Source organism: Grus americana, chromosome 6 (assembly GCF_028858705.1).
Source record: "Grus americana isolate bGruAme1 chromosome 6, bGruAme1.mat, whole genome shotgun sequence".
NCBI lineage: Eukaryota > Metazoa > Chordata > Aves > Gruiformes > Gruidae > Grus > Grus americana.
The window spans coordinates 32,311,433-32,336,552 of NC_072857.1; the positions used below are offsets into that span (position 1 = coordinate 32,311,433).

General features: G+C 35.1%; 1 protein-coding gene across 1 annotated transcript in view; it reads left to right on the forward strand.

The window, feature by feature from the left end:
• Window positions 1-25,120, forward strand: part of DNAH7 (dynein axonemal heavy chain 7) — a 116,651-nt gene that overhangs the window by 17,983 nt on the left and 73,548 nt on the right. The window contains exons 15-26 of the mRNA XM_054829246.1: window positions 2,842-3,066; window positions 4,740-4,886; window positions 5,399-6,084; window positions 8,472-8,658; window positions 15,030-15,223; window positions 16,362-16,560; window positions 18,105-18,245; window positions 21,352-21,564; window positions 22,477-22,586; window positions 23,046-23,214; window positions 24,520-24,622; window positions 24,724-24,851. Of these exons, the coding sequence (XP_054685221.1) occupies window positions 2,842-3,066; window positions 4,740-4,886; window positions 5,399-6,084; window positions 8,472-8,658; window positions 15,030-15,223; window positions 16,362-16,560; window positions 18,105-18,245; window positions 21,352-21,564; window positions 22,477-22,586; window positions 23,046-23,214; window positions 24,520-24,622; window positions 24,724-24,851 (2,502 nt within the window). The remainder of the gene's footprint in view (window positions 1-2,841; window positions 3,067-4,739; window positions 4,887-5,398; window positions 6,085-8,471; window positions 8,659-15,029; window positions 15,224-16,361; window positions 16,561-18,104; window positions 18,246-21,351; window positions 21,565-22,476; window positions 22,587-23,045; window positions 23,215-24,519; window positions 24,623-24,723; window positions 24,852-25,120) is intronic.

Here is a 25,120-nt window from a genome sequence, read left to right on the forward strand (position 1 = left end):
CAGTTGCTTTCAGTGTATTACTATGTATTGCAGCTTGTGAGCCCAGTTAAGTAGATTTACAGATTATGTTATCTAGTTTTAATAACCTAGCCATTACAAAACGGTCAAGTGGCTTAAAAAGATTGCCTCACAGAAACTGCAGATTGACAATAATACTAGTAATGTGAGCACGAGTGATCAACAAGAAATGACAGAGCTGACAATTCTACCCCTAGTACAAGCTCTTCATTGTCCGCATTATGAGGTAAAAATAATGATGGTCTAATCAGATTTGACAAGTTGGCCAAAAAAATTCAAAATTATCAGGAAGACAGTTCAAAATACAAATTTACATCCACTGTTGCTAATGGTGTACATTGCCTGAAATGTCTGTTCTGCCTTGAGATGCTAGTTAATGGTAGAATGAAGCCATCACACTTAGCAAGACATGTAAGAACTAAGTGTCTGGATCACGAAGACATACCTCTACAATTTTTTCAGTGAAGTTTCAAGTCATGTGATACTCAATCCAGTACTCTACAAAATGTAATGATCCATGCTTAGAAGACTCAGAAGTCTCTTCTTACCTAATAGTGAAAGAGAAAAAGCCTCATACCGTTGGGGAAACACTTGTTGTTCCTGCTGTGGTAAAAATGGCTGAAATAACACATGAAAACCAATATGGTGACAAACTAAAATGCATTTCTTTGCAACAGCAAATACTGTTAGAAAAGGCATGGAAAACATTGCTGAAGGTTTATAGAAACGAGCATTAGAACAAATTGCACAGTGTGAGAGATTTGTTATGCAGCTGGATGAAAGTACAGATGTTTAACATATCTCAGTTTATAATATTTGCTAGATTCTGTTTCAATAAAGAAATATCTGAAGAACTACCTTTTTCTGAGCCACTGAAGGAAAGTTATATTGGAGAAAATATATTCTCAACAGTAAATTACTTTTTTAGCAGCGTGGCTGGTTGATTTGAGCCTGTTAGTAATAAAGGTATTTAGTTAGTAATACAGGTATTACCTGGAGGTTTTGTCACTGATTTTCATGAAGCAAAGCGTTTGTATATAATGGCTTGGAATGAGTGCATGGTTTTATTTCTATCCCCATCTAGCTAGTGTAAGCAAATAACAATTTCTGTAGCATGGGCAACATGTTAGTAGAATTAAATTTAGACTGCATGTTCTTCGGGCTTCTGAACAGATAATGTAGTCAAACAGTGAATATTTCTTTATTCTCCTGAATTAAATTAAAGCAATAGAATTAGATGTGGAAGACACAATATGCATTTCCAATATCCTAAACTAATCAAAGAGTTTGAAACCTGAAATGTAGGGACTTTAATATGTATTTAATTCTTCACAAGAAAACTTTAAAAACCACTCATTGGCAAGTTGTATGAAGTAATTTTGCCTTTACTTCCTTTGTTGAATAATCGTTTAAAATTTAGAAGATGTAGGGTTTGTTATTCGGTAACTGTAAAATCCCATCTCCTCACTTACAAATGCTACTTCTGTAATCAAAACCCTGCTGTTTCTTTGATGTATTCAGGCTTCAGTTAAGTGAAGCACTTATGTTCACATTTGAAACGTAACGTGTCTTAGTTTTTGCTGTTCAGTAAAGTACTGATGTGTATGCCCAATATTAAATGTGTGGAGTATAGGTGTGTACTTAAAATGAATTCGGTGCTGAATTTGGATCTGAGTGATTTGAACTGTTGTGATAGGGAAGTTCAACACAGACTATAACTGGAGTAATTTTTTAAGTAAAAAGTAAAATGTTTAGAAATTGAACTATGTGCTGTCTGGGAATATGGTGCCTTTAAAATGCATACATGTTATGATATAATTTTGTGTTGGAGAATAAACAAATTGCATGTAAACATACATATCGTGTAATATACCAGTATCAAACCCTACTAGTAGTTCTTCCATCTCATTGCTGAAAAGATGTATCAGTCTTTGTTTGGGGTGTTCTTTTAATAGCCAAATGTTCTCTAGATCTATAGCAGTAAGTATATTCTAAAGAATAGAAACTGCTGTTAAAAGAGCAGAAGCATAGATTTACTGGACAATTTATCCCTACCTAAAACTGTTTCCAGCAATATCCCATTGTGTCATCATATTAAATTATTCTGTATCTTCAGTTGAGGGATAGCAAGTAATATTTACAAATACTGGTATACTATTGATCTGTCCAGTTGGCCACCATTTTTAGTGATACAGCTCTTTTCTTGTTAAGAGGCTTTCAGAGTGCTTCATTATGGATTATTGTTTAAACTGGGCTCTGTTGCCATTCTGTTAAGAGTAACATACAAAATGCTATGTGTATCCATGCAGTTTACTGCTAACTCTTGAGATCTGAAAAAACAGCATAATTTTTATTTTAAGTGGCTGTCTATATTCCTTATATTCTTACAGCTAGGGAAGACTTAATCTTACATTGGGCCATTCAGTGCTTCCCTTTCTGAAGTGTGTCCTTTTTTCCCCTTGTGGTTATTTACTAATTTTTCCTTTGTAGCACCACGCTTTCTTTCCCAAACCTGCAACACTTACAACAGGCTGTCTGGATTGGCTTCCATTAGTTCAAACATTTGTGCATACAGCTTCACCCATTCTTTTGAGTTTTATTCAGTAAAATAGTAAGGCAATTTTATTAATAAGTTATATGCTGTAAAAATGGCTAATACCATGCCATTCCAGATAAATGCCTTTTCAGATCATGTATTTCTAATTTTATTTAATTTTCCTTGTAAAAAAATAAGCTTTTAAATTTAAGTATTAACTACTTCGAGCATTGTTTTGGCATTAAATTATATAAAAAATTTCCTCCTTTTTAATTTCTATTCCCCAGGCCTGTATGCAGAAAGTGCAAACATGTGACATGCTTGAATTGGAGCAGAAATTAGTGGATGCAGTAAATTGTGTTGATTTCCTGATAGAATGTGTCAACTTTTCACCAGCAGACATTCGACTGAACAGTAATGTTTTCCAATGGTATGCACGAATGCCAGATATCTTTGAGGAGCACAGAAAGATAATTAAAGAAAAAACAGAGCAATTTCAAGATGGTCTTAAGGTTTGTAATGACAATATTTTAAAACCCCTTGACTTACTAATTTTGAATGGCATATAGGACATAAAATAATGGATGGAATAACTTTTTTTATTTCCCCATGTATTTTAAAAAGAAGGTTGAAGATAGATGTTTCTAGATTATTCTTGATATTAACTAATTCTTGCCTGCTTTCCACACATTCGCTTTTCAAATATCCAAAATTACTGCAAGACAAGCCACGTCTCACATTTTGTGCTCTGAAAGCTCTTTGGTTACAGAACTTCCGGTGATGTTGGTAGAAGTTGACTGTATGCGAAATAGTAAAATTCAGACAAATTCTTTAAAGACATGTACATGGCTTGATTTGTGCACATGAGCAGTCCCTTTGGAGTCAATGGCAGTATATGAAATTTCTATGAGTTTCAGCAGCTCCAAAAAAAATCTGCATTAATTTGTGTGATTTTGCTGTTAGGATATTGTCAAATAAGGTATTTTTATAATATAAGTGCATCTTGATTCAGGTTTGTTTTGTTTTTTTAATCTCTTATAGTTTACATGTATTTTATCTCTCTCAGATTTTTTTCATTATATTTACTAGGCTTTTGCAGTACAGTTTGTTATGTTATCTAAGCGATGGGGTAATCCACAAGGATTACTAATTAGTAGGCTGCTGATCTGTTACCGCTACTGCCTGTGGAGCTGTCTGCTTTGGTTTTCTTGTGCTGCTTAGTCTCACCATCATTTTGTCTTAGATCATACAAATTTTGAGATAGTGAGCTTTTATGTTTATGCAGTACAATTAAAGAAGTAGCTGGTAAGTATTATTGTCGCTGATGTCTTCTCCCAGGTACCTAATGATAGGATGTGTGGGAATGGTTCCAAGCTGCACTAGGGGAGGTTTAGACTGGATGTTAGGAAGCATTTCTTTACTGAGAGGGTGGTCAAACACTGGAACAGGCTTCCTAGAGAGTTGGTCAATGCCCCAGGCCTCTCAGTTTTCAAGGCATTTAGACAATGCCCTTAACTTTTAACTTTTGGTCAGCCACGGATTGGTCAGGCAATTGGACTAGATGATCATTGTAGGTCCCTTCCAACTGAAATATTCTATTCTAAAGTACAGAGTGGGACTTGTGTTATAAATAAAAGTGCAGCATAGACTGTGTTATCTTGAAACATGTTACTGCTTTGTATGGTTTGATGCTTGGTTTCAGACACTGACTACTACTGATAATATGAAATATGTGTTGTGGAGTCGTATATATGAGGAAAAAAGTATCCTTGAACTGTGTATCTTCAGGACAAGAGACATCTCTGTCTTGTGAAACTGTTTAGCTTCATCTGTCATTTTATTAATCTAATCCTATTATTCTATTTTAATTTGAGTTATGCTAGGCATTTGAATTTAGCTATTATTAGCCTGCTGACTATGTCCATCACAGAGAGCAGATGTTCCTATGACATAGAACCCAAAGTCACATCTGTCAGCCCAATAAGTCACTTCAGGTAGCAGTAGGATTCAGGGCAAATTCTGTAATTTGGGTGGAATAGATACTTATGTGCAAATATGTTGTATATCTTGGATTTTCTGCAAGTATGAAATGTCCTACTATAGCAAATCAGAATAGTTATTCCTTCTTTTTACAGAAATTTATTGTGATTTTTTTTTTAAATGAATATGCTTGCTTGATGTTTAGATACGCTGTGAACAATTTGTTGAGGAACTGAAAAGCTACTCTAAGCAGGTTGAAGAACTTAGCACATTGGGAGATATTCAGGAAGTCAACAGGTATTTGAAGAAAGCTCAGGCATTAAATACAAAATTGGATCTTGCTGCTGAAAAGGTACAGATTATAGTCTAAACTAGTCCAATATTTTAAATTGTAAATCTTAGTATTTGTGTTATCAGAATCAACAGTTATCCCAGCAATGCAGTTACTGAGATGTGGCAAAGAATTCTTAATTCAGCTATGAAATATTTTTACGTGATTTGCGATTTAAACTGCAAATTTACTGAGCACAGTAATTTGTTACTATGTTGTCTTGAGTTAATATGGCAGCATTTTGCATAGTGGAAGAGTGGATTAAGTTTGTGTAGGTTTGCTATGTTCTTGGAAGTGCAAGTCCTGATGCTCATTATTACCTCCCATCTGTTAAAGCCTCCATGATAATGCAAGTTATAGAGGAATGCCCAGGTACCATTTTAAACCTCTAAATATATCCCTCTATTGACTAGCATGAATGCTTAATTTGAAACTTGTTGAAAACCCCAGAAAACCTCTCTAATCCCTGTGGCGAGGACCTGGTATCACGGACAGCTTTCTTTGTATTTCAGACCTCATTTATATCTCAACAGATTGATCAATTTAATTCAGAAGAAGAGTCCTTTGGATGGCCAGTATCTCAGTACCCTCAGCATAAAAACCTCCGGAATACTCTTGCTCCATATCTTTGTCTCTATGATATGACTGTTGAATTCAACAGAAAACACAAAGACTGGACAGAGGGATCATTTACAGAAGTGGATCCAGACAAAGTAGAGGTAGATGTAGGAAACTACTGGCATGGACTGTATAAACTAGAAAAAGCCTTCCACAATTCTCCAAACGCGTTAACAATAGCAAGACAGCTTAAATCAAAAGTAGAGGAATTCAGATGCCACATTCCTCTTATCCAAGTGATTTGCAATCCTGGTTTGCAAGAAAGGCACTGGAAAGAGATGTCAAAAATTGCTGGTTTACCACTGTCTCCTTCTGAAGACTCAAATGTCTTATCATATATTAACTTGCATCTTGAACAGTTCCTAGAAAAGTTTGAGACCATCAGTGAAACAGCCAGCAAAGAACATTCACTTGAGAAAGCTTTAACAAAAATGATTTCTGAATGGGATCAAATGGAATTCACTCTTCTTGCCTACAGAGAAACAGGAACCCATATTTTGTCATCTGTAGATGATATTCAGATGTTATTGGATGACCACATTGTCAAAACTCAGACTATGAGAGGATCTCCATTCATTAAGCATTGTGAAAATAGAATAAGGTAATTTTTTTTTTCCTAATAGAAGTGTTACCAAATAAGAAATCTTTTCTGCTTAATGTAAAGCATAGGGACTTCAAATGGTTTTGTTTATTCTCCTTTTAGCAGTGAATTAATCTCATTTTAGAGGGCTAGAGTTTTTGTCCCGTGTCAGCTACGCACTATTTAATCCCATAAAGCTGATTTTTACTTTTAATTAATAATATGGGAAATGTTAATGCATTGGAGAGGTGGCTAAACATTTTTAACACCCTGTGGTACGTAAGGTACCAGGTGCATCATAACATTACCTTTTGTTTTACCACATAAAACATATCTGAGGAATAGATGGAAAGGTTGTAGACTAAAAGAATATAGTCTAAACTTTCTACCTAAATTATAAAGCTACTGAATCTTTTTAGATCTTCAACAATTAAAAATGCTAGAGCTTATGTAAGGGAGATGAAGAGAACGAAACAAGACAAATTTCAGGGAAGTGATGAAAGATTTTTTTTTTTCCTAATGCAGAAAATTAAATTCCAAAACTTAGCATTGCATGTTAAAAATTGTGTAAATCCATCTTTGAGTATAGATTTTAATCTGATTTTGTCTCTTTCCCTAATAAATACTTTACTTGCTTCTTAAATCCCCTAAACATAGCCATATTGTGAAAAAACAAAAATCTTTCATCTAAAGTTTGGCTATAGTTATCTAGTTATATAAGTACCTCCAAACTCCCATTAACCTGCAAAAATGCTATTTCAGATTTCAGCACATATTCAATAAATATGAATATACACTTTCATATACATACATGTTCCAATAAGTATTAATTCTCTAATTACTATTGTACTGTAGTATAAGAGTTACTTCCTTATTAATGTAAAATGGTAGGTTTTGCCTGTTTAAAAAGAGTAAGCACACCATGGTAATTTCATCAGTTTTTTGGTGACTGACAGCATTTGTAATAATGCAAGCTATTACTTCAGTCTTTGAGGTAATTACACAGTGGCTGCTTTCTCAATAACCCAACAAAGCATGTAGAATTCTGGATTGCCACCAGAGATTATTCCAAATTCCTTGTCTTCATTTTTGTGTACTTTTGGTGTAAGCAAATTAACTGACCTGCCTATCTTTCCTCTTGGAAAGCTGCATTTTTCTCTACCTCTTCGTAGAAGAAAATCACTAGAGATGAGGTACCAATACCTAAAAAATGAAAGAGGGACTTCAAGTAGAGGAGAAGGTACATGCAAGCAAAGCTATCTGTTGTTTAGGATCTGTGACAGGGAAATGAATGAATGAAGAAGTAAAGTATGCTTTCATATGTATCATTTTACAGAACTCAGTGCAGCCCATGTATGAGTGTCCTGTTGATAAAATTATTGCCTAAGTTCATTTATGCAATAAATATTTTAACGGCATGCATTTTTTATAATAATTCTGTCTGAACTGTCCAGTAGCATGAGAGTTGTAAAAAATGATACTCACTGTTTTTATACAGGAAAAAGAATATATGTACTCTTTATAGGATTATATATAGCATTTTATTTTTATATATATTTTTGCAAATTGCTTAGTTCAGTGAATTAGGAATACCAATAACATTAGAGAACTGATAATATCTCATCTGTCTGATATTGGTGAGATAGTAAGAAGTGTCAAATGGTGGTGTTAATTTTAAATGATGTAGAAAAATTGAGGGGACTTAGAAAAAATGGTAGACTAAAGGATCTTGAATTTTTGGCAATGAAAAGGAAAGACTGATTAGCTATTGAATTATAATATTCTGTACCCATGGTGGTGTGCAGTAATGTTGAAGGACTGTAATCTATCAGACAGATGTTTTCAACATCCACATTTGGAATTTGAAGTCAGAAATAAAATGTGACTTAACCATTGGACTATTTATTACTTGAAATCTTTTAATTAAGACCACATGTCTTTTTAGGACAATGTCTACATGTTTTTGGTTTAGTAGTTTAGGTTACTTTCATGTCTTTCTTTTGCCATCTCAGCCTGTCTAGATTAGCAAACAGAAATAGTAGTCTGGGCTTTGGTGTATGCCAGAAACCAGATTACATACTCAATCGAAGTGAATTTGTCCACAGATACTATCACATGCTAAAGTGTGTGCTATGCTTACTCACTGATAATGCTAGTCTATTTATTGGATTAGCCTATTTCATTAAATCCTACAGTCAACCTTACAGATGATCCAGTTGCAGGAATTAATGTGGACTTTGTTATGCAGGATATGAGGCTAGGTGACTACGATAATCTGCTGAAATCTTAAAAATTATACTTGTACTTGCTGCTGAATATGCAAATTTCAAAAAAAGATCTTAGCAGTGTGCTGGAAATGCTTTACGGGAAGCATCAGTTAATGCATTTGAACTAATGCTATTTTATAGGGAATGGGAAGGAAAGCTATTATTGGTACAGGAGATCCTGGATGAATGGCTGAAAGTTCAGGCTACTTGGCTTTATTTAGAGCCAATTTTCAGTTCTCCTGACATCATGGCTCAGATGCCTGAGGAAAGTAGACGATTCAGTTCTGTCGTCAGGATATGGAAAGACTTAATGAAAGCAGTTTTTCAGGTAAGTACCGCTATCTTAAGATAGCATTTTTAGTATGAATTTTAGTATGTACCCCCAAAAAATTGCTTCTGATAACAGGGTAACCTATTTTCTGTTTCATCTTAGTGTGCTTTCTTAGATTCTTTTTAAAATTATTTTGCAGAACTGTTTCACATAGAATCATAGAAGCATTGATTGGGAGGGGCCACTGCAGTTCAGTTAGTCTAACTTCTTTCTAAAAGCAGAACTTTTGCCAACAGTGCATCAGGTCAGCCTTGGCTTTGTTTAGCCAAATTTAAAAAAATCTCCAAGGACAGAGATTTCTTGCAGACTACCTTCAGAGACTTCAGTGCTGCGGTACCTTCCTAGTGAATGATTTTTTCCTAATGTCCAAACTGAACCTCTCAAGCAAAGATATGTACCTGTTGCCCCTTGTTGCCCAGCTGTCACTGCTGAGAATTTGGCTCTGGTTTTTTCAATTGCTCTTTATGTAGTTGCTGGCTACAGTTAAATTCTACCTTAATTTCCGCTTCACCAAACCGAACAAGTCTAACTCTCCCAACCCCTTCTCATAGGTCATGTGCTTTTCTAGTGAGTAAAATGAGGCAGCATACAAACCAAAGTGACACAGCAATGATGATCTTGGCACTGTAGGTCAATTGATATGAATCAATTAAATTTTATACTGATTATTCCTTTTGAAAAATGCTGTTTATTTGCATATGGAATGGTAGAGATGCCTCTATGACTTTAAAATGTTTAGATATTTAACTTGCTTCAAAAGTACTATTCTGATCTACTATAAATCAGTACAAAAGGCAGTTGTCAGATACCATCACTGCACGCATCTAGCAGTTCAAAATGTTACTGTCTTGCCAATCTGCTTCTTATTTGACCCTTTCTGGAAGTTAGCACTGTTATTAGGATCAATTGATGAGATCATATTAATGCTCTTTCCTTCAGTAGTTAGATGATCTCAGGCTTGGATCGGGTTAGATTGGCTATATTTGCCAGCCTAACTGGATGAAGAAGACTCCTACAATCTCTTCTGCTGAGAGGGCAATAGCTTCTAGTAAAGATGTGGTACTACTAAGGGAAGAGGTAACGTCTGAAACTGGCACAGCTGATTCTTCAACAGTAACATGATCAATGGTCTGAATGCATGCTCTACAAATTCTGTTCCTCAGGGAATAACCAGTTACCTAGTAATTCTGGTAATCCTATTATGTAATTCTAATGATTCTAATAATGTTTAGAGAAAACTGCATTCATTCTGAAAAAAAATCCCTAATATCAAGGATGTTTCTAGTAGGGTGTTGCATTCTTAATTTTTTTTTTAACTGAGCTTACTAAAATATTCAACAGACTTGAGAAGATTTATGAGGTTCACTGTTTTCCAGAGTAGGGATATAAGGTTGCCATTTGAAGGAAAATATTAGAAGCTTTTGTGGTGGGTTGACCCTGGCTGGACATCAGGTGCCCACCAAAGCCACTCTATCACTCCCTCTCCTCAGCTGGACAAGGGAGAAAAAATATAACAAAAGGCTAATGGGTTGAGATAAGGCCAGGGAGAGATCACTCACCAATTACCATCACAGGCAAAACAGACTCAACTCAGGAAAATTAATTTAATTTATTACCAATCAAATCAGAGTTGAGTAATGAGAAATAAAACCAATCTTAAAACCACCTTTCCCTCTATCCTTCCCTTCTGCCCAGGCTTAACTTCACTCCCGATTTCTCTACCTACTCCCCCACAAGCAGCAAGGGGGATGGGGAATGGGGGTTGCAGTCAGTTCATCCCACGTTGTCTCTGCCGCTCCTTCCTCCTCAGGGGGAGGACTCCTCGCACTCTTCCCCTACTCCAGCATGGGGTCCCTCCCATGGGAGACAGTCCTCCACAAACTTCTCCAACATGAGTCCTTCCCAGGGAGTTCTTCAGCCACTGTTCCAGCCTGAGTCCTTTCCACGGGGTGCAGTCCTTCAGGAACAGACTGCTCCAGCGTGGGTCCCCCATGGAGTCCCAAGTCCTGCCAGCAAACCTGCTCCAGCCTGGGCTTCTCTGTCCATGGGTCCACAGATCCTGCCAGGAGCCTGCTCCAGTGCGGGCTTCCCGCAGGGTCACAGCTTCCTTTGGGCATCCAGCTGCTCTGGTGTGGGGTCCTCCATGGACTGCAGGTGGATATCTGCTCCACCATTAACCTCCATGAGCTGCAAGGGGACAGCCTGCCTCACTATGGTCTTCACCATGGGCTGCAGGGGAATCTACTCCAGTGCCTGGAGCCCCTTCTCCCCGTCCTTTTTCATTGACCTTGGTGTCTGCAGAGTTCCCCTTGCATATTCTCACTCCTCTCTCCAGCTGCAATTGCTCCTGGTGTTGTGCAGGTTTTTTTCCCCCCTTCTTAACTATGTTATCCCAGAGGTGCTATTGCTGTCACTGATGGGCTCAGCCTTGGCCAGTGGCAGGTCCATCTTGGAGCCAACTGGCACTGGCTTTATCAGACATAGGGGAAACTTCTAGCAGCTTCTCACGGAAGCCACCCCTGTAGCCCCCCTGCTACCAAAACCTTGCCATGCAAACCCAATACAGCTTTATTTTCATCAGTCTCCTGCCTTTGCAGACCTTTCAGAGATCCATTATGTCATTAGGACAAATGCTAAAACCTTCACTCAGTCTAAAAACTTTTGATTTGGGTTCTTTTCAGATTGCAGATATGGTGTTAATGTAGGAATACAGAAAATGTGTAGTATACAAAAAGAAGCATCTGCTTCGTTTCCTGGCAATTCAGCTTGATCAATTAAAAATAAAGTTATTTTTCATTTTTTATTATCTTCTTTCTCACTCTCCCCCCCCCCTCCATCTCACACTCCTTCCCCCCCTTCTTTCTCTTTCTTTCTTCTGATTTAGAAGAAAATCAAGAATTTATCCCATAGAGCTGTGAAATCAATACTATTCATTTTGGGGGAGAAATTGGGTAAAAATAAAAAAGGGCAAGACTTTCAGAATTTTGTTTAGTATATTTCTGAACATTGTGTGCTGGATGATCTGTTTTGATAAAATCTTCTAATTCAGATATTCAATGCTAATCAAATACAAAGTATTTTTGGAATGTGAAATATATTGTCATTGGCAGTAAAGAGAGTCATCTTTTGTTTGTAAAGAAGTCTGTAAATGCCAGAATGGAAGTTTAACGATCTAATGTTGATTTTGCCTAAACAAGTAGGCATTATTTTCCAGAAGATGGCACTCTGTTTCCACAAATGTAATGTTTGAGTTTCATAGCTTAAAAGAATGCTCTTCCCTAGTCTATATGAATGGTCTTAAAGCATAAAGCTAACTTGAGTCTGTTTGTGCTTTTTTGCATTTATATCCCATTGTATTATAAAATTGCTGTGTGTTATAAAATTCCTTTATTTTCTTAGCTTTTCATCACAAATTTGAATAGTCATATATTATTCTTTCATTTTAAATATCTAATTTAAGCAATGCATGTTAAAGAGGGTTAAATTACTTAGTGGTTTAATTTCCACTTCCCATAAATTAAAAAAAAATAATGTAGGATATGGAAGCTTTTCTGTCTTTGTGGGGAAGAAAGCAGAAAAAACCAAAAAAAGCAAGAAAAACATCCAACCAAAAAAAAATTCCAGGCTGTAACCTGTGATATGTTAATAATTATATTTAGAAACTAGAGTTAGTGATGGTCTTTTAACAGGGTACTCAAACTATTTTTATACGCCTGATTTATACTATTTTCTTGATACATTTTTCCCCCCTAATTGACACTGACAGTGTCACTGACAAAATAAGTTACACTGATGTTTTGAATGACTGAGAGTGATGGCATTCCCTTTTTTCTTCATGACTTAGTAGAACTGTAAATAGGAAATCTATGTTGAAGCATAATTTTTTTTCCCTGACTTTTTCTCATATGAAAGAAAAAAAACAAGCAGGAAGAATCCTATTTATAAAACCAGTTGCACTTATTCTATTTGCTGATGATAAATATGCTAAGAAAGGGAACAAAAACTGTTGACAATGTATAGTTATGCTGTTGTTTGTGCATTAAAAACTGTTTCATAAAACCAATTATGAAATAAGTTTGCATGCTGTCAGCTTAATTGTCTATGTATAGATGAAAAGTATATGTAGCTATTGAGTTTGGTTTGGTTTGGTATGATGGAAGAGGCAAGTAACAAGGTAAATGTATTTCATGTACAAAGGAACACTATTGTATTAGGGAGGTGAACCCCCATGAAGATCAATTAGATAAACATCCAATTCTGGGTTTTTTCAGTAGATTGGAAGTACATGTGTAATGTGAGCAGGGAATTGAACCAAAGCTGAACGTGCATGCAAATAATTTCAAAATGTTATGAGTTGTTGAACTGAAACTGAACTTGGAATTTGTTACTAAATTTACCAAACCAAAGCTGAACAGCAGTCAAGTTACTGGGTCAAATCTGTATTGTCACCCTATGATGGTTTTGTTTCTTACAGATATCTTTTGTACCTTCTGAGCTTTGCACAGCAGTCTAGCTTGTCTCTCCTCATCTGTCCCTTGCAACATGAGTCACCTGTGCTTCTGGTCTGTGAGACTGCAAACTCTATCAGGGACTTTTCTGAGTGGGACATTCTGTATTTGTAATGGGCTCTGACAAAGCTGTTCCTAGTGGAAATAGTCTGGGTGCATCTTTGATTTCTGCTGTCTGTTGTTGGGAGCATTCTTTGTTGTTACTGTCAGCAGTTCTTACAGCCCCTCAATACATTGAATAGACTGAAATTCTCCCTACCAATCTCTTTGGTGTTTCTTTTGTTTGGATATACCTGTGGCTTTTTTCCTTTTAATCCTGGGTATGTGTTCTATGTGGTGTGCTTACATGTGCAGACTCACTGGACAGAGCAGAAGGGACCTAAATGTTGACTAACGTTTCTAGTTAGCTCTGTTTCCATCTCACCTGTGGTCATTTTGGCCCTATTCAAATTCCTGGGAAATGCAGTCTGATTTAGGTAGTAAGGGAGAAGCTATAGCAGAAGCTGTGTTCCCAGACTTTGGGAAGTGGAGCAGGGGATTGGGATTAATCAATCTCCATTTCCTTGCCGGGACTTTGTCATTGTAGAACATTATCCATTGCAACATGAGTGGGCTTGAATCGGTTCATGGTTAAGTCGTCAGTTAATGTACTGGCATGGGCCGGAACTAGAACTGAACTAGAATAAAGCCAGTCACAGATGAGCCCAAGCCTGTAGTGGAATGGAGCAGAAGCATTTGCTTGGTTTGACCTACTCAGTCATAAATCTGCATAATTTCCTACTTTGCAACATGTGTCTCATTTTATTCCCAAAACCCCATGCTTGGTGAGCAAGATTAAAAAATTTAATGATGATTAGGCTATAAATTGGTCATAAGGCATATAAAATGCTAGAACCTAATGTTTGGACACCTGTATTTCTTTGAAGCTTCTTAGTTTGGCAACCTTTACATCTTTTGCAAAATCTTTTTTGTATTGTATTAATTGAGAGAACTTTCATCTTATGCAGTAGCTTTTCTAAGCATTTATATTCTTTTAATTTGAGAGGTTAATTTGTAAAGCACTAGAAAGAATTTGGAAAGCTCTATATGTCTTAATGTATATTTTGTCAACTACACAGTGTATAAATACAAGAAACCTAGTGTTTATCCAATAGTGTATCTTGACAGGTCTTAATCTATTTCTATTGTAAAAAGAAATAAAAATATAATTTTTTTATACTGTTAAAGCAAGTATAACTTTTCACATTTTGCTAGCAAAAACCTTTAAACAGGTATTTAGCTAGTAAATGTATTAGGATGAGAGAATACCTCTTTTTAGACCACATTATTATTTAGTACTGAAGAGTCAGTATTGCCGATGTATAAATTTGCCATGTCAGTACTTATAATCTTGTGCATATATTTATATATTTTATATGGAAGGAAATATTTTTGCATTGAACTCTGATAAATGATTACTACTTAATGTGTGACGGCATTGTAGTCATAAATGTACGCTTTTAAAAATCCATCAAAATGTTTTAATTGTTCATGTTGCTTAATTACATAATCCAATTGAATAGCTTGTATAAATTGATGGTGCTCCAACAGAATGTTGGGAGTTGCACTGTTTGATGAATGAATTATTTTCAAAAATAATAGTTCATGTTTTGAAAAATTTACTTTAACACTAACTGCCTAACTACTTTTCCAGTGAACCCTAGCAAATGAAGAAGGTTAGTAAATTGTAACACTGACAATGGTTTGAGTAAAGCAGAATTTGAAATAAAGATTAATTTTGCTTAAGACTTCCTGTAGTGCTGTGTGGTGATTTACTTGAGAAGCCATTAACATTAACATCTGGAATAATTTCTTTTCCAGGGCAAACGTGTGCTGACAGTAGTAATAATAGACAAGATGTTGGAAAAACTGAGGAAGTGCAATGAATTTCTGGAGCTAATTCTCAAGGGACTTAATGAATACCTAGAGAAGAAGCGCCTGTTTTTCCCCAGATTCTTTTTTTTATCTAATGATGAACTGCTTGAGATTCTTTCAGAGACCAAAGATCCTACTCGGTATGGTAATATTTAAGAGATGTATTTGTGACCCTCAGTGCATGCAGATAGTCTTGTCATATTGTTTCTCTGAGCCCAGAACTCTCTTTTTTTCTCACTAACAGTTATGGTGTTAAGTATCTACTTGGTTAGATTTTGACAGGTGAACACAGAATAATTTTTAATATGGGTAATTAAATTCAGTTCTATTTTCTAAACTAGTAACCCTTCCATATACTGGTTTTCAGAAGGATCAGAAGTCCATATAGTAATTCATGGTGAAATTCACATACCTGATTTTTCCCAGTAGAAAATTGAATATCAGATGGAACCTGTATACTGCTGACTTAAGTCTTACCTTTTTGGGTGCAGACCTAATTAAAGTATTTCAGATTGTTTTGCCATGTTTTAACTCTGTCTGGGATTTCTAATCCCCTGACTCATTCAGGATTAGACTGCAAAAAGTATAATTCAGTTTAAGTCCTTCTGATACTGAGTGGAATTAACTCTACAAGGTTCCTGCAGAAGTGATCTCGTTAAGCAATATAGCCTTTGTTGTAAGCAGAGGAACTGGGGCTTGATTTCCAATATGCAGACTTGATAGCATGCAGTGAATGCAGTGCAAGGTAATGCAAAAATAAGAACAAAGAAAACCCCAATAAAAAGCCAGCTCAGTCACAGAGAAATATTCATACACTGCAATGAACAGGGCAAAAGATCTTGTGAGGAAAAAATCTTAAAGGTTTTTATTTATTTATTTATTACAAGCTATTGTGTTAAGGTTGTATTTGGTTGCTTTTCTCAAATTCCTTAATGTTTACTATAGTTTGCTGGGAAGGTATAAATAATGGAATTTTATGTACTGCAGGTGGATTATCAGATAAAGAAAGAATACTTGTTTATCCTTACTTGTTTGTATGTTGCAGAGACTATACATAATATTTTACATCTTTAAACTGATCTTCAAAAAATATTGTGGTAGGCACCTTGCAAGGGGTAGTACACAAGAATTACTGTTGAGGATAAACTTTTTTTTATACAAACATAAAATGATCTTTTAAGTAAATTGTTCCGAATTTTTTTTTTTAATAGAACTTCTTTGGTAGTTTTGGCAAGAAAAAATTGTCAGCAGCGGTATAATACTAATTTTGTTTTCTAGAGTACAACCTCACTTGAAAAAGTGTTTTGAAGGAATTGCAAGAGTGGAATTTTCTGATGTATTAGATATTACACACATTAAAAGTAGCGAAGGAGAGACTGTGGAACTCATAGAGACAATCTCGACATCAGAAGCTAGAGGTCAAGTTGAAAAATGGCTGGTTGAACTGGAAGCAGCTATGCTGAAGTCTGTCCACAAGGTAACAAGTCTTAACCTCTTATTTTCTAGGCTAATGTCATTTAGCATTGATTTCTTCAGTAAACGTTAACATGTACTGAATTCACTTTTTTATTCTTGTGCCTAGCATGAATATTAAACCCATGAATTCAGTCTTTAAAGGTTATATGTTTTTGGCTTTGTGGTTGGTTGGTGGTTTTGGGGGTTTTTTTGTGTGTTTTTTTTTTTTTTTTTTTTTTTAGTTCTGGTGTCAATTTCTGGTTGTAAAATTCTCTAAAATTCTTTAAAATTAAGTGGTAGAGTCAAAAACATTTGTGCCAAGGATTCTTTTGCCAGAGATTGTTCTACACTGGATGTCCTATTAAGGGACAAGATTAAACTGAAAGATTGCTCCCCCCCCTTTTTTTAATGTTCCTCTTAATTATGGCTACATTAATCAAGACCCTTAACTGTTCTTTTCAAATTGTATCATTCTGATGTTTACAGTGTCTCATCATTGTGTCATATATTTAGCTATCTTTGTCATCTTCATTTTTGTGGTCCTTTTCAGTGTCAAGTGAGGTAATTAAATGTGCACACACTTTCCCTGACACTGTCTTACAGTACGACAGTTTAATTATTGTAGTGACATCAGTACAGAAGAAAGTGAATAACTTGATCTATTTGGTGCATATCAGACATGGACAAACTGAGCTGCATGAATAAGAAATGGTTCAGCACCATTTGTCTGCATTTAGCTTTGACTACAGAACTTTGAATGATCTAAACCAGATAGCATTTACATAGTTTTAATGTCAATACAGACACATTTTCTCCTCATAGATGTATTTTTTTATTGATGCTATTGTGTGTTTAGATTGTTAAAAGCAAAGAGGCTTGAACTGCAAAACAAACGGCAGATTTTCACTCAAGGAGTTTACACTGCTAGTATGAGCAGCCATCTGAATTTATTGAGGAGTTTGTTGATAATAAGACTTTATTCTTGCTTGGGTTTTGTTAATGGCAGGAAAATAACCTGTTGGTATAGGCTGGAAGATTCTTTTCCAGTGCAAGTTTTGATTTAATTGACATTATCCTTGAGTGGCACTAGAACCAGATTAATTATTCTATTATTAGAAAATACACTTGAAGTTAGACATAAGTTTAAATAATATGATCTGCAAAAATAAAAGCTCTGGGTTTTTACTAGAATGAACAGATAAAAAAACATTCAGTTTAGGATCTTACTTCTAACTAAATTGTATTTGTAACTGTTTTATGGTTTCATTGTAGATGGAGCTAGAAAATTTTAAGTATCTGCTGGCCAAGAATCATTTCAGAATGTGTTGTGAAATCAATTCTCAGAAATTTGATGTGATCACTTTGTTCATATTATGACATTTTGGGGGGCTTTGAGCTTTGTTGAGATTTGCTTGCAAGATATCAGTATTATAGAGTTGAATTTGAGGCTGAATTTAGACCCTGATTTATTTTTTAGTCTCAGTAATACAACCTGACATAAATTAATTCTAAAACTGAACATTACTTGTTTTTGCATGTAGTTATAGTGTGCTTTTTCCTGTCTAGGTCATTGGATGTGCACTTGAAGCTTATCCAAAAACTCCACGTGTTAATTGGGTAAGAGAGTGGCCTGGACAAACAATTCTTTGTGTATCGCAAACTTTCTGGACAATGCAAGTGCAGATGTCTATTAGAAATGGCCAAACGGTAAGAATATTTTAAATTTAAATTTATGTCAAATTGATATAATGCAGTAGTAAATCAGACCTTTGGTAATAACATTTTCGGATGAGTAAGTGTTCAATGTAATAGTTAATCTTTTGAGTATCTACTTTAAAGATCTACCTGAAATGTGATCCTTGAAGACTTTGATGTTAATATTTCCTTTTTGATATAGGCACCAATGCTTCTGCACTATGTCAAAGTGCATTCTATTTAGCTCAACATGTAGATGACGTTTCTGTGAAAGCAGCCCAGTGATGTATTCAGGTGTACAGACTAAGGCAGCTTGTCTGTCTCTGGTTCAGAAGTCTAACTTATCTTCATTAATGTTTAATGCTTTTTATGAAGATGGACTAGGACTAGCATTAGAAGAGATATACCATCCTCACCCTTGTCAAATGATGAATAAATGTATATGTGTGACTGGTACAGAATTTATAATCTATTAGCTAATGCTAGTGGGAATAAAGGTACTTAAGGCATTGAATTAAGGTTCAGGATGCATGTTTTGTAAAATCTTTCTTCCGTTTATTGCTAAGACTTAATGCTCTCACCTGTTGTATTTGGAAGTGTTCCAGAATTAGCACCATCAGATGAGGCAACTAGATTTTCATTCTCTGGTGTTTGGACAGAAAGAAACATCAAGGTTTTCACAGTTACACGTAAAGTTGTAACTTTGGGATGCTTCATCGTAGTCTTCTCTTCATTTCTATTTTTTGCAATGACAAATTGAAAATTGAAAGAGCGTCTACAGTATTGTGTTTTTGGCTTCTCCCTGTTCATATATAGCTGACCTGTACCACAAACACAATGTTAAATCTAATCTTTAATCCATATAAGGAACAGTATTTAAAGGCTGTATAACACTTTCTGCTTATTCAGAAGTTGAAGTAATGGCTCCTGGTAATAGTGCCTTTTTTGAGTAGTTTCTGACATACAAGGGTAAGAAGCTTCTGAGTGTCTTGGAAGAGGGAATTAAAGGAAGTAGAGGGCATTATCTGCTAATACAAGGAATAAATCTTGCAACAGATCAGAAGATTTGAAAAAGATTTGAAAATATTTTCTTTTCCTAGTAATAGAGGAGATCCTCCGTTTCCTGGGGAAAGAAATAAGGCTCCTACATACTCTGCACCATTTAGCCTTAATTGGTGAAAGACTTTCAGGAAGGAGAGACAAGATTTCTAATCTTAGAGATTTTCAATTAAAAAACAAAACCAAACTCAACCTCACATTAATGAGTCTGTAGTTAATGTTGTCAGTGAATAAAAGAGGAAGTTAAGCAAGGGTTAAATTAGTTTCCTTTTAGGAATGTTTATTATAGAATTCTGAGCCTAGACAAAAGCTCTTGTGCTGGTCTGTATCAAGCCTTTTTTGTACATGGGCAGGCAGGGAAACCTTCCTGTAGCTTTCACTCAAATTCTGTTGCAGTGGGAATTCTGTTCATCTGGCTTCAGACCAAAAATCTTCATTCTGCTGTGGAAAGGACCTTGCGTGTACTGAAGCAGTGGAGAGACATTTGCATCTCCTGACAATCTCTCACAAATCTGTGGCAGAGAGAACTCTCAGCCTTCGATACTCTTTCTCTTTTCCATGCCTATGTTGTATACTAAAGCATAAAAAAACATGACAGTCAATCAGTGACCACATGAGAGGCCAAAAAGACTTCATTATGCCGAAAGCACTTCAGTGTATTCTGGGACAGGATGCCAATATCATTTAAATCACTAATATTAAATATATGTTCACACTCGCACACACACACATACTCCCTTTCAAACATTTTTGAGTTGTTTCCAACAAATAACTGTTGTGATGCAGATACATAAATCAAAGGTGCACATTTCTTATTAAAACGAAATAATGAACTAAGATGCTGTATAAAAACAAAGGTGTTTCATAAATTTTAAGAACATTGTCTTGAGGACCATGTGCATTCTCAGTGAAATAGAGTCATATTGTCAAAAGGATAGCACCAAGGAATATTACTGGTATGGGAGTTAAGGACATATTCCGTGCCTCAACTGATATCTCATGTTTGCTGAGGAAAGCTTGGTGGTAAGCAAGTGGGTTATTATGCCTGACTTAAGTGATATATTTCAGATATTGTCCTGGTCAGAACTTCTAATGCAACACTGTAGAGGATGAACTGCTTTTGAACTCTGTGGTTTTTTATTTATGAGAATAAATCAGTATAAGTCATACTAAGCAGATGATTATCCAAACCTAATGTTTGGAAAATAGCTAGCTGAGATGAGAGATCTTAAAATCATCATAATCTATTGAGAGTTACCAGTCCCCAGTGTGTTTGGAGATGAGCAGCAGGCTAGCAGGGAGAAAAATCTAAACCAGGCCTCAGTAAGTTTTTCTCCAGACAAATAGAAGCCGTTCGTCTATAGAAACATACTTTGGTGTGAATGCACTACTAAGGTTAATTCCCACTTTTGTATTTCAATTCAGTAAGGCACTTAACCACATCTAAGCACTGTCATGATACAAGTGCTTTCCTTAATTGGGCCTTTCCTGTTTACCAGCAACTTACTAGCATGAAAGAAACTATCAATTACTGTGTAAAATAAATGATTAAGCTAACTGAACACAGACTATAACCAAAAGTCAATAAACTGAAAAATTGCTGGAAAATGCATTTTCTTGTTAACTCTTTTTGAATTATACATGTGTTATTGTTTCTAACTGTTGTAGGACATAAAGGAGTTTTTCTAGTGCAACAGTGTCCCTTAACCATAGAAAGTATATTGTATACATATAAGTAGATCTTTAAAACACGTGGCATTTTCCTTTTCTTAATGTGAAATATATAAAAAAATAAGGACTATTTCTTGTGTTCCAGGAAGAAAATAGTGTATACTGGTTTGTTTCCACATATGTATCATTGATGTTTCACATACGGTTCTGTAAAAGTAAAAAAAAAAAAAAAAAAACCAAACTCTGTTGAACTACCAGTGAATGAAGGACATTGTACTACTATTATAATGAGAAGGAACTTTTTAATACAGAGAAATAAAAGTAATATAAGAAAAAAATCATGCCTCAGACTAGACATGCAACTTTTTAACTCTTAAAATTTTTGCAGGCACTAGAGGATTTTCTGGAACAGAATAATAGACAGATTGAGGACGTTGTCACCTTGGTACGAGGAAAGCTGTCTAAGCAGAATCGAGTGACTCTAGGAGCACTTGTTGTGCTTGATGTTCATGCTAGGGATGTTCTTGCATCTCTAGTAAGCAAGAAGGTCAAAGATGAGAGTGACTTTGAATGGTTAAGTCAGCTTAGGTACTACTGGGAGGTAAGTGATACCTCTCAATCCTATTAGAAAGTAATTTCTGTTCACAGCTTTTCAATTTCTGCATGCTTGCTGACACAGAGAATGTTTACACTACAATGAAAATTTCTGCTGATAAGAGAATACCTATAACCAATCATTTTATGGATTGCTAACTAGAATGGCCAGTAGCCATGCGCAAACAGATTTTAATTAAAACTCCTTTTTTCATTCCTGCTGAGTCTCAGTACATTTGCTGAATTTGCAGGGGGGGTGGTTACAGGGAAAATTTGTTCTCTCAAAGACTGTATTTTGGTTTTCTGATTCTGCAGGATAGATAATGCTATAGGGATGACAATTTTCAGTTAGAGGTTTTAATCTGACTTAATGTCAATATTATTTTATTTGTGCATTACATTTGTTGGCAAAATAACAATGTTTATACTGGATAGTGGTAGGATACAATATTTTACATTCATCAGGACAAGATTTCTTGTAATACAGAAGATATTGCATGTGAAATTAAAACAAAAAAGTATGTGTAGGGATAACACATTGCCGTATCAGAGTTATCAGATTGACCATACCTACGGCTAGTGTTCATGATTACTTCTGTTTACCTTTTAGAAAGTCTGTTAACTTTCTAACTAGCTATACAAGACAGTTTTACTCTGCCAAATAGTTAGTAGGATCTTTTCTTAGATAACAGTTAATGTAAAAAATGGTCTTTTTGCATCAATACTTTCAGTGTGTATTAATTTTTGTCTGCATCACATTGAAACTAGTGTCTCAGAGCAATCAGTAGTCTGCCACATAGTTGTTTCTAACAGCATTAGGCCTGTTTAGGACCTTGAGAAACAGTGTTGAGTTGTGGATGGTTGTGCGGTTTTTAAACATTATTTATTTAATCTATAAAATTAATGCCTTGTTTCTTAGGAAGGGCATCTGCAAACAAAGATGATCAATGCTGGACTGAGGTATGGATATGAATATCTTGGCAATACCCCTAGGCTGGTTATTACTCCACTTACAGACAGATGCTACAGGTAAATCTGCAAGTTACTAAATGTACTATATTAGCAAGAATTTACTTGAGATATTTTAATTAGTCCTGAGTATAGATGACTCCAGAATTGTATTTTTTATGTTCTAATAGGCATAGGATACATTTCTTTCAGTGGAATAGAATTGGTCGTGTATGAATATTTTAATTTAAATTTGTGATAAAATTAATCTTTTGTGGCACTATAATTAGTGATAAATTACAGGAGGATTTAGATTTAGAAAGTGGAAAGTAAGCTATTCTTTATCGTGAACTTCTAGTAAACTCATGCATTACTACACATTTGTAAACTACAGCTGGCCAGAAGCAAGTACACTGTACCATCACAGGAAAATGCAGACATGAAACAAATTTTTTAAAAGTTTCTGTTAAAAGTTAGAGCAACTGGAAAAATAGCATAAAAATTAATACAATTTTTTTTTCTCTATTATTTTATTTTTAGAACCCTATTTAGTGCACTACACCTACATCTTGGAGGTGCCCCTGAAGGTCCTGCTGGAACTGGAAAAACAGAAACTACAAAAGATTTAGCAAAGGCTGTAGCAAAACAGTGTGTGGTTTTCAATTGTTCTGATGGATTGGATTACCTTGCATTAGGAAAATTTTTTAAGGTTTGGATAAATCTTGAGGGTCATATTCTCAATTATATTAAAGCCCTTTAATTATTTTGGCACTTGAAGTGGTCTTAAGGTATTGTAAATGTATCTTTCTCCACTTCCAGGGTGCTATATAATGCTAGTATTGTGCAGATAGCTGTTACCATAAGGAAGAGTTCAACTGAGATATCAAAATGTTTTTTCTGTGCTTTGAAAATGAAATATACCATAATGATTTTATTTGCTTTAAATAGGCAACATAGATGCCATCTCAATGAGTAAATTTTTAATAGCTGATTGCAAATTTTAGGGGACTTGAGGTTTAATCTAAACTCTAAATAAGCTGGTAAGAGTCATTATATTATACAAATCAAGCAGATACTCATTTTACTATTAGCCTGAGTAGACAGATCTGTATTATGAAAATCTATCCTGAATGGACTTCTGTGTCTTTTAGCCCAGTGTCCTGGTTTGGACTGGAATGATACAAAAATAGAGCTAATATGCTTTCCTCCCTGGCATTATTCTTACCTTCTGAGTCAGAGGTAGCATTGGAATGATGTGATTTGTCTTCAAAATTCAGCATGATGGAAGTTCATAAAAATAAGCTAAATTAAGAGGTTTTATTTAGAATGATGAAAGCAAAATTCTATGTCTTAAATGGGAATTTTAGAATTACTGTTAAAAAAGCATGAGATGCCATGTCAACTACCAGTGCTGCAGAGATGGTACAGTAGCATTTGGGAAGCGTATCTCGGAAAAGACTTATGAATTAACCAGAACTGTAGGAAAAGAGAATTATTCTTTAGTTGCATTTTAAATAACATGGTATGCCATAAGATGTCATAACCAAGCGGTTAGTTTTAGCAGTGAGGAATTCCTTACATTGCCTTTTTTCACTGTGAACCCTATTAGCATAGTTGCAAAAGAAGAGTAGGGTTTTTTTGAGTCTTGTTTAGTGCTGAAATCTACCACCTTGTCCAGCTGTAAAATACTGAATATGAAGGTAGAACATGCAAAATGTGTGTATTTGATAGGCACTTTACATATCACAGAAGAATTAGGATTTTGAATTAGTTTGTACAGATTATCTGTCTTAATTTTTTTTTCTTTTTTACAAGCAAACTTAGTTTTTAAATTTCTGTAATTCTTTTTGAAACAAATTCTATCTGGAGTGATTTTATTTAGAAATTAGTGATCTGGATTGTGGACAGAAGTCCTTTCTTTGCATATTAAAACTTTTTTCTTATTGCAGAAATATTTTGATTGGTATGTCCAAAATAAGTAGTCACCTATTAGTCATATGCCTGTCTCTTCCAGGGTTTGTTGTCTTGTGGGGCATGGGCTTGCTTTGATGAATTCAACAGGATTGATTTGGAAGTACTCTCTGTGGTTGCTCAGCAGATTTTTACTATCCAAAGAGGTAACCTGTTATTTTAATCATATCTTTCACTTAGATATGACAAAGACTAAAGATAAAACAGAACCTGCCCAGCAATGATATTAGTTTTTATTTCTTCATAGGCATTAACTCTGGATCTGATTTAATAGTATTTGAAGGAACTGAACTAAAATTGAACCCTACATGTGCTGTATTCGTTACCATGAATCCTGGTTATGCTGGGCGTTCGGAGCTTCCTGATAATCTTAAGGTATTATAACACTTGTCATTTTATTACTTTTACTAGCTGATAGAGAAACTAAAAAAGAAATCACTTTTTGTCAAATATAGACATTATTAAGAATACTTACTATTGGTTAACTTCAGGGTTTTATTGCACTACAGTAAAAATTATCTTCTCAGAAGAAGAACAAATTAAAAACAATAATTAGACTGAAAAATAGGAATAAACTAAATTTTAAAACATCAGGAAGTGGTTGCTTGATTCAAGGTCTGACTCTCAGGATAAAAAAAAAAAAA